The sequence below is a fragment of the Choloepus didactylus genome, chromosome 14, assembly GCF_015220235.1.
Source record: "Choloepus didactylus isolate mChoDid1 chromosome 14, mChoDid1.pri, whole genome shotgun sequence".
In the NCBI taxonomy this organism is placed as follows: Eukaryota; Metazoa; Chordata; class Mammalia; order Pilosa; family Megalonychidae; genus Choloepus; species Choloepus didactylus.
Window position 1 is genome coordinate 55,358,097 of NC_051320.1, and position 9,472 is coordinate 55,367,568.

Consider the following 9,472-nt stretch of genomic DNA (forward strand, 5'->3'; position numbering starts at 1 on the left):
AAAAGCAACTTTGATTATGCATTTGCCATCTCCATTTTGAGCTATTGTACTTGTTCTGAATAAATATTGTGGGCTATGCCCTTATGTTGTTTTGGGAAATGGATCTTTCTTCTCCCCTGATTTCAAAGTATTTTTAAAAAGTCATATTTGGTGGAGTAAGGTCAACAATAGATTCACAATTGAAATTCACCAGTATGGTTAGATTTTTAATACATTCCATTTCCAAATTATCAGAATTGGAATTCTGAAGAAAGGAATCTTCTTTTAAAATGTATTTTGCAATATGAGTGATGTCATATCAAAAAAAAATTCATTTTCGTAATTAAATTATGTTGAATCTTAACAAATTAACAATATCAACTGACTCTAGCCTAGATGCTAAATTAAGACCCCTAATTACGTGCCACCACCTTTGGTATTAATAAGATCAGGGATGGTCCTATGGTCTCCCAAACATTTAGGAGTAGCACTCCATCTTTCTCACTTGCAGAAGTGTCACCCAGATCTCAACATTAAAGGGCTGTGCATAAATTTTGTACTACCTTGTTGGCGGGGCCAGGAAAACTGGTGAGAAAACCTGAAAAACTGACCCGGTACAGAATTGGTTAACACCTACGCCTAAAGTGAGCTTCCCCACAGAGAAGAGCCATGGACACATTCAAGCCTTTAGCCTTTTGTGAAACACACATGATAGTAGAAATAATGAAATCAAATGGGGAAATCATCCTGTCAGCCATTTGACAAATAAAGTCATTGAAATAATTTGTTGTTTACTTTTTTAGTTTTTAAATTAATATACAGTAAAATTGACCTCATTTTGGTGTATAATTCTATGAATTTTAATAATATATTTGTGTAACACTACCACAATCAGAATATAGAACAGTTCCGTAGTCCAAAAAACTCTTTCATAGTATTCTGACTCCCACACCCCTCCCTGTGACAACCACTGTTCTCCATCATTTTAGGCGTTGTTGATATTGTTGTCGTCTGCCTTTTCAAGAATGTGATATGAATGGAATCTTATAGCATAAAACCTTTGTGATTCACTTCTTTCACTCACATAGTGCCTTTGAAATTCATCCCAAGTTCTTGCATGTATCAGTAGTTTGTTCTTTTTTTTATTGCCGAGTTATATTCCATTATAGGGATATACCACAGTTTGTTTAACAATTTACCATTGAAGGACATCAAAGTTGTTTACAGTTTTGGTGATTATGAATACAGCTGCTTTAAAAATTCATGCATAGATTGTTGTGTGAACATAAGTTTTCATTCTTCTATGATAAATAGCTAAATGTGGGATTGCTGGATTATATAGTGTCTGTGTATAGGAAACTGCCAAAATGTTTTCCAGAGGGATTGTACTATTTTGCATCCCCACAAGCAATATATGAGAGTTCTGGTAGCTCTGCTTCATCACCAATACTTTGTATTATCAGTATTTTTTATTTTAGTCATTCTAATAGGTGTCTCATTGTCTTCTTAATTTGCATTTCTCTAATGACTAATGATGTTGAAAAGTTGAGTATGTGTTTATCAGCCATTCATATCCCCTTTGGTGAACTGTCTGTTCATTTTGCCCATTTTAAAATTAGGCTGTTTTCTTACTGTTGAGTTTTGAGAGTTCTTTATATATTCTTTTTATTCTTTTATCAGAGATGTGATTTGCAAATATTTTCTCCCAATGTATAGCTTGTCTTTTCATTCTCTTAGCACTGCTTTTTTTTTCATTTTATTTTTTAAACATTTTTTATTGTGAAATGTATATACAAAAAAAGTGATAAATTTAAAAATACAGTTTAACAGCAGGTTATAGAGCAAATTTCAAAGTATAGTATGGGTTACAGTTCCATAGTTTCAAGTATTTCCTTCTGATTCAGTAGTCATAATCATTTGTTAAATCCTAACTTCTCTTTTCATTCTCAACTCCTCCCTCTCATTTGATCATTTTCTCAGTCTTAAGGGATATTTGGGCAATGATCATTCAGACTTCTTCATGTTGAAAAGGAGTGTCAACATTATGGGGTAGGGGAATGCAACTTGGTTGATGTTCTGGGAGAAACTGGGGACACTGGCACCTTTAAATTTCAAGGCTTATCTGGAATTGCACTACTTGTTATAAATCAAAAATTTCTAATTTTAATGATATCTAATTTATAATTTTTTTTGCAAATCATGCATGAGTACTTTTGCCTAACCCCAGGACTTGAAGATGTTCTCCTATGTTATTTTCTTTAAAAAGTTTTATAATTTTGCATTGTACATTTAGATTCATGATCCATGCTGCATTAGTTTTTTGTATAAGGTGTGAAGTTGAGTTCAGGTTACAGAATTTTTTTCTGCATATGGTTATCCAGTTCTTCCAACACTGTTTGTTGGGAAAAAAGTCCTTTCTCCATTGAATTGTCTTTGCACCATTTTCAAGAATAATATGGCCATATTTGTTTGGACTCTACTTTTTGACTCTCTATTCTGTTCCCTGGATATATGCATTTATCCCTTCTCTGACACTACACTGTCTTGATCTCTGTAACTTTATAGTAAGATTTAGAATCAGGTTTTGTGATTTCCTCCAACGTTATTCTTTTTCAGAATTGTTTCGGCTATTCTAGTTTCTTTGCCATCTGTATAAATTTTTGAATCAGCTCTCTTTTCTACAATAAAGTCTGCTGAGATTTTGATAGGAACTGTGTTAAATCTATAGATCAGGTTAGGGAAAATTGACATCTTTACTATGTTGAGTTTTTCAATTCATGAATATGCTATGTCTCTCATTTTAGTTAGGTCTTTTTGTTTTTATTTCTTTCATCAACATTTTGTAGTTTTCAGCATACAATTCCTGTAAATGTTTTGTTCAATTCATACTTAAATGTTTCTTTTATTTGTAGCTATTGTAAATGGTATTTTTGTTTGTTTTAGATTTTGGATTTTAATTGCACATTGTTAGTACATAGAAGCAATTGATTTGTAACCTACAACCTTGCCAACCTCTCTTTTTAATTCTAGGAATTTTTCTATAGACTCCTTGGGAATTTCAGTGTGGGCAATCTTGTCATCTGTGAATAGGCACCGTTTTATTTCTTCCTTTCCAATCTGCATGCCTGTTATTTCAATCTGCACTGCCTAGGACTTCCACTGTGATGTTGGATAGGAATAGTGAGACTGGACATCTTTGCCTTTCTCCTGATGTTAGGGGAAAAACATTCAGTCCTTCATAATTAAGTGTGATGTTAGCTGTAGGGTTTTTGGTAGATGCCCTTTTTCAGGTTAAGGACATTCCGTTATATTCCTAGTTTGTTTAAAGTTTTTATCATGAATGGATATGGAAGTTTTTCACATGCTTTTCTGCATCAATTGATAAGATCATTTTTTTCCTTTAAAGTGTTAATATCATTACATCAATTAACTTTCTAAAGCTTTATTGTCCCAGGATAAACCTCACTTGGTGATGTTATATTATTATTATTGTTATTGTTATTGTTATGTATTGCTGGGTATAATTTGCTCATTTTTCTGATGATGTTTATGTCTCTATTCTTAAGGAATAATGATCTGTAGTTTTCTTCTACTGCCTTTGTCTGAGGTTGGTATCAGAGTAATGCTGGTTTAGTAATATGAAATGGGAAGTATCCTCTCCTTTTCTATTTTCCAAGACATAAGAGAAAAAGAAAAGAAAGAGTGAAAAAATAAGAGATTTCCACATTCCCTCTGAGTATTAGGAGTTCCTTGAAGCCAGAAATAGAGGGTTTCTCCTAGTTCCCCTCTGTCCTCACCTGATGAACACTGCAAGGTTTCAGACTGCCTTTAGTTCAGGCTGGAGGATGGTGGAGGAAAAATGGGAACCTCACCACCAGTTTGGTGGTATTTTGAATTCTGATCTTCTTCCCTTATCTGCCTGTTATTGTTTGCTTTTCAGAGTCCTCAAATTGCTGCTGTGTGCAGGTTTTGTAGCTGAATTCTGTTCACATTTTGTAGTTGAATTCAGTGGAAGAGACAGAACTCCATCTTACCTGGGACCCTGAAATAATTTTTAAAAAGAGAGAATTGGCAATTAGCAAAAAGGAAAGGAAGGTTTCCTTCCTAGCTGTCGCTCTTACAGGCCACCTACATTCCTTCTCATGTGGTCCCCACCATCCTCAAAGTAGCAGTGACACATCAAGCCCTTCTCAAACTTAGAATCTCTCTGATTTTCCCTTCTGCCTTCCTCCTCTGCCTTTAAAAGGGCTCATATGATTAGAGCAGTCCCACCCAGATAATCTCCATATCTTAAATAAAGGATTATAATTACAGCTCCCAAATCCCTTTACAGTTGCACCTAGATTAGTGTTTGATTGAATAACCTGGGGAAAGGAATCTTGGGGGTGGGGTGAGGACATCTTTAGAATTCTGCTTACCACTATCCACATTAGAATGTTCTGGGGTGCTACAGCGTGAAGTGACCAAACAGGTACTTCATACTGAGTTTAAAATTCAGTGTTGAGTTTTAAGGATCAAAAGACATTGATGACTCAGGCACTGCGCTCAAGGACCTTCGTGATTATTGGGAGATATAGTCTCATAAAAAGATACTGTATAGGGTATTAGGAACTCCAAAGAGGGGCCCTTAGACTAGCCTTGGAAAATACTGAGCAGTGTCCTGAAGATTAGAAATTGGCCAGACAATGAAAGGGTATGTTAGACAAAGGGAATAACATGCACAAAGGCTTACTTGTATGGAATAGGATGGGTTGGGGAAAGCAGAATCTATAAACTCTGATATTTCCGGAGCTTTAAAGTGTGAAGCAGTCAATGGCTGGATGAGGAAAGAGAAGGCCGTTTTTCCATTCTAAGAAGCTTGGTCTTTTATCCTATAGGTGAGGAGGAGCCACTAGATTGCTTTAAGCAGGAATGAGCCAATCAGGTTGGTACTTGAAACAAATCATTTGGAAACTGCTCTATGGAGACTGGATTACAAGGAATCAGCCTAGATAGAGAAACCATTTAGGAGGCTTTACAATAGGTGGACAAGAGCAAAGGCATGGAGGAAAGAATGGGGAATGAGAATGCTGGAGAAAAGGGGGTAGATTCAGGCAATATTTTGGAAGTAATATTACAAAACTAAATGATTGAGTGGATTGGGACTAGGAGAAGAAGGATTGAAACAAAAAAGAGTAAAAGAAAGTATATTCACTTCCTAGATTTCTGACTTAAACCACTTAGATTATTATAAAGACATCAGCTGATGCAGGGAATTTAACAGGTCTGAGAGGAGTTAGTGGATTGTTTTGGATGAATTGATTTGATGTGCCTATGGGAATTCATTAGAAAGGGACAGTAGACTTCTGTGTTTATTCATTCATTCATCATTCATTCTTTCTTTTTCTCTTTCGTTAACTCAACAAACATTCATTTTGTACTACTATGGACCAGATGCCTATTAGTTTAGGCACTCAGAACGTTGAGATGTAAGACAGCCCCTACTGTCCAGGAGCTCACAATTCACTGGATTATGACAAATACCTAAGCAAGTAACTATAAAAACAGTATACACAAGTGCCTAATGATGGCCTATTACAAGATATTCTGAAAGCAATGATGAGAGGCACTTCACTCAGCTTCAAGGATCCAGAAAGATTTTCTGGAAGAAGTGACTTGAGAACTGAATCTCAAAGGATGAGTTAGGCAAGTGACCAGAGGTATAAAAAATTTTTTCTCTGTATCACTGGGTCCCTGATGATATCTGAGATATGGGAGGCAATAACAGGGTATTCTCATGTGTACCATTCCGTGGACGTTTTGTCAATCTACACTCAGGGAAGATGGATCTTTTAGTTTCATCGGTTGGTTTAGGTGGATATTTGCGCAGCTTCCTTAGTATGTGACTAAATTGTTTATATGGCTACAAGATGAGGGCTTCTATCCCTAGTTTAAGTTTTCATATCTAAATCCAGGCAAAAGCAGGCCAAGTACCAGGCCCCAATATCTGAATCTTCTTTCTGTTTTAGCTTTGCTTTGTTTTTCTGTTGTTGGTATCATCTGCAAAAGTTGTTCTCTTTTTCATTTTGGTAAAAGGAGTATATTATTTTCTGTGCAGTCACAGAATTTGGAAGCTCACATACAAGAATATGTTGGGAGAACAGGTAAATATGTGAGTTATTTGAAGCATCCAATTTTCCTAAAATATTTTCCCACAGCTTCTTTTAGTATCTCAGATCCTCAAATTATGTTAAAAAATTTCTTTTAACAAATAGTGCTAATATAACTGGATAGTCACATGTAAAAGAATGAAGTTTGACCCCTGCCTCATACTGTACCAAAATCAGTTCAAAGTAGATCATAGACTTAAATGTAAGGGCTAAAACTATAAAACTCTTAGAGGAAAACTTAGGTGTAAATTTTATGGCCTTGAGTTAGGCAATAGTTTCTTAGACATGACACCAAAAGCACAAGCAACCAAAGAAAGAATAGATAAATTGAGCTTCACAAAAGTTAAAAACTTACGTTGCTGCAAAAGATACCATTTTAAAAAGTGAAAAGACAATCCACAGAATGGGATAAAATATTTACAAATAGTATATCTGATAAGGAACTTATATACAGAATATATAAACACATTCAATTAATTCATAAAAGGACAAATAACCCAATTTAAAAATAAGCAGAGGATTTGAATAGAGATTTCTCCAAGAAGATATACAGATACCAATAAGCTCAAGAAAAGATGCTCAACACCTTTAGTCATTAGGGAAATGCAAATCAAAACCACAGTGAGATATTACTTCACACCCACTAGTATTGCTATAATCAAATGTGACCCAGCAATTCCACTCCTAGGTCTATACCCAAAATTTGCACATGAATGTTCATAGCAGCATTAGTAATAATAGCCCCAAAGTGGAAGGAACCCAAATGTCCACCAACTGATAAATGGTTAAACAAAATGTGCTATATCCTATAATGGAATATTACTCAGCTATGGAAAGGAATGAAGTGCTGATACATGCAACCATGTGGAATAATCTTGAAAACATCCCATACAAAAGAAACCAATCACAAAAGGCCACCTACACTATGATTCCATTCATATGAAATGTCCAGAATAAGCAAATCCACGGATACAGAAATTAGATTTGTAGTTGCCAGGGGCTAAAGGGGAAAAGGGTAGGGAGCGACTAGTAATGGGTACATGATTTGTTTGGGGGGGGGGGTGATGAAAATGTTCTAGATTTAGATTGTGGCAGTGATTGCACAACCCTGTGAATATACTAAAAACAAATAAATTGTACGTTTAACATAGGTAAATTGTATTGATATGTGAATTGTATATGAATAAGGATGTTAAAAAATAATTTACTTCCTTTAAATTAGGGCTTTTTTTCCTGAATAAAAAAATAATGGGGGTAGGGAAAGTTTTAGGAGGGCATAGGGGGACTTAAATGTCTAGTCCTTTTCAGCAGACACCTAGCTGGAAGGAGGACTTTGAGAGAGCTGGTATCAGAGTTTTGATAGGCCTGAGGAAGGAGACATGATAACCAATCACAACAAAAGGCACACTTAGAAGGGATGATACCTTGAAGGAGCCTGGGTAGCCAAGGGGAAATCCAAGGGCACTGACATCTGAGGAAGGTGACAAGGGGTCCCGCTTATGAAAAAAAAAGGTGTAGAATATTAACTGTATCTCTTAATAACTTTGCTACTCCTGGCTTCATCTGGGAGTATGTCTTCTGTTACTCCCTCAGTCTCCAACTTAAAGAACACTTTGTTAGGGTCAGTTTATTGAGTATGTAATATAAGGTAGGCACACTGTGCTGGGCAATGGTTTATAAAGAAGAATGGACTTGCTATGCCTTTATGACACTTATAGACTTATGTCTTATTGATAATAAAAACAGGAAAAAGAAATGATGCCTGGTGAAATAAGAAGGTAAGAACAGAATAATAAGGCTTGTTTTTTTAAATAGATGACTAAGAGACAAATAAGGATAACATCTGGTATGTGGTACATATTAGATGGACTACTGAGTCCACCTAGTTACATTGGGTAAGGCATTGGAGCATTCATCAGTTCAGAATGTATGGAAAAGGACAGGGACTCTTATTTGCAGCAGGTCACAAAGAAGAAACAAATGTTTTCTGCATATACTTGAAAAGAGAATGGTAGCAGGGCTACTTCAGTCAGTCCTTCAGTTAAACAAATATTTATTAAACACCAGCATTGGTGACAAGCATTGTGCTGGGTGCTAAGGGAAGTCTTTTTTTTTTTTTTTCTTGGAAGAAAGAATGCCAGGTTCAGCTAAGTAGCAAGCTGGAAGGCGTGCTTCATTTTGCCTTGGTGTGGGAAGGCAGAAGTAGGAATAGATGGCCTTGATGTCCATGTGTGGCCCTCACTGTATTAGGAGCAGACCGTCACATGGACTGCGTCAGGAATGTAGGCATGTAGGGAGAACAGGAAAAGTGATCCTTCAGGTAACTACCTGGAAAAGAATTGTTAGGTGATAAATAAAAGAAACAACATTCTGGCATCCTAATGAGTCTACCATATAGGTCTTGGAATACTTAAGTAGGAGCTTGACAGGGTAGTAAAGGCCATATTGAACAAGAGAGCTTCAGTAATTTTCTCCTCTTTTTCATTTCTATAGCAGACATCAACTTGGATATAGCAAAGCCTTTGAAAGCAAATATGAGTTTTACCAAACTGGATCAGATAAACCATTTTTTAACGAAGATAAAAAGGGCACATGGCTTTGCACACAGCAAAGAGACTTCGGCCTTGTCAGATACCATTCTGAATAAGGATGAGCTTCCAGCCTCTAAATACCACCTTGGAAAGTTGTCTAAACCAGAAGTTCATGTTGATGGAGTGCAAAAGATTCCAGTTCAAGAAAATATGTGGAGAGCTGTTTCCTGCTTTCAAAAAATTTCCGTCCACACTACTCAGATTGTTGTCTCCATGGAAACTGTCCCCCATCCAAATAAACCATGCCTATTAGCATCTTTATCAAACCTAAATGGAAGCCTTAGTGTAAAAGCAGCACAAAAAGTACCTGGTAAGTAAGTTATACAGAGCCAGCAAGGGGTGGGAGGGATGTGTGACATGGCTTGTTAGCCTGTGAAAATGCATAATTTTGAATGTTTATTTCATGAAGAGGTTAAAAATTTCAAAGCGAGTTAGGGATGGGATCCTGATTTATGTATAACCTTACTTTAGGGATAATTTTATAACAGATCCTTTGAGCCTAGGTATTTTAATCCATTAAACTAAACCATTCCTATCCACATCTTTTAGACACATTCTTACCGAAGTCTTTAAAAACTGTTAATTCCTAAATTTTATTTAAAATATTTGTAGTGGAACAACAGAGTATCAAGTTTTGTGAGTCATTAGGGCAGTGGTTCTCAAAAAGTATGGTCTCAGGACAAACAACATCAGCATCACTTGGGAACTTATTAGAAGTGCAAGTTCTCAGACACCCTACCCCCATCCCCACCT

At 36.1% G+C, this 9,472-nt stretch overlaps 1 protein-coding gene across 7 annotated transcripts in view; it reads left to right on the forward strand.

The window, feature by feature from the left end:
- The window catches only part of VPS13B (vacuolar protein sorting 13 homolog B), a 1,017,676-nt gene that overhangs the window by 803,580 nt on the left and 204,624 nt on the right, over nucleotides 1-9,472 (forward strand). For 6 of the 7 annotated variants that reach the window (XM_037803400.1, XM_037803396.1, XM_037803398.1 and 3 more), the window contains one exon: nucleotides 8,622-9,029. In XM_037803400.1, the coding sequence (XP_037659328.1) occupies nucleotides 8,622-9,029 (408 nt within the window). The remainder of the gene's footprint in view (nucleotides 1-8,621; nucleotides 9,030-9,472) is intronic. The other variant, XM_037803399.1, reaches the window with a different exon arrangement.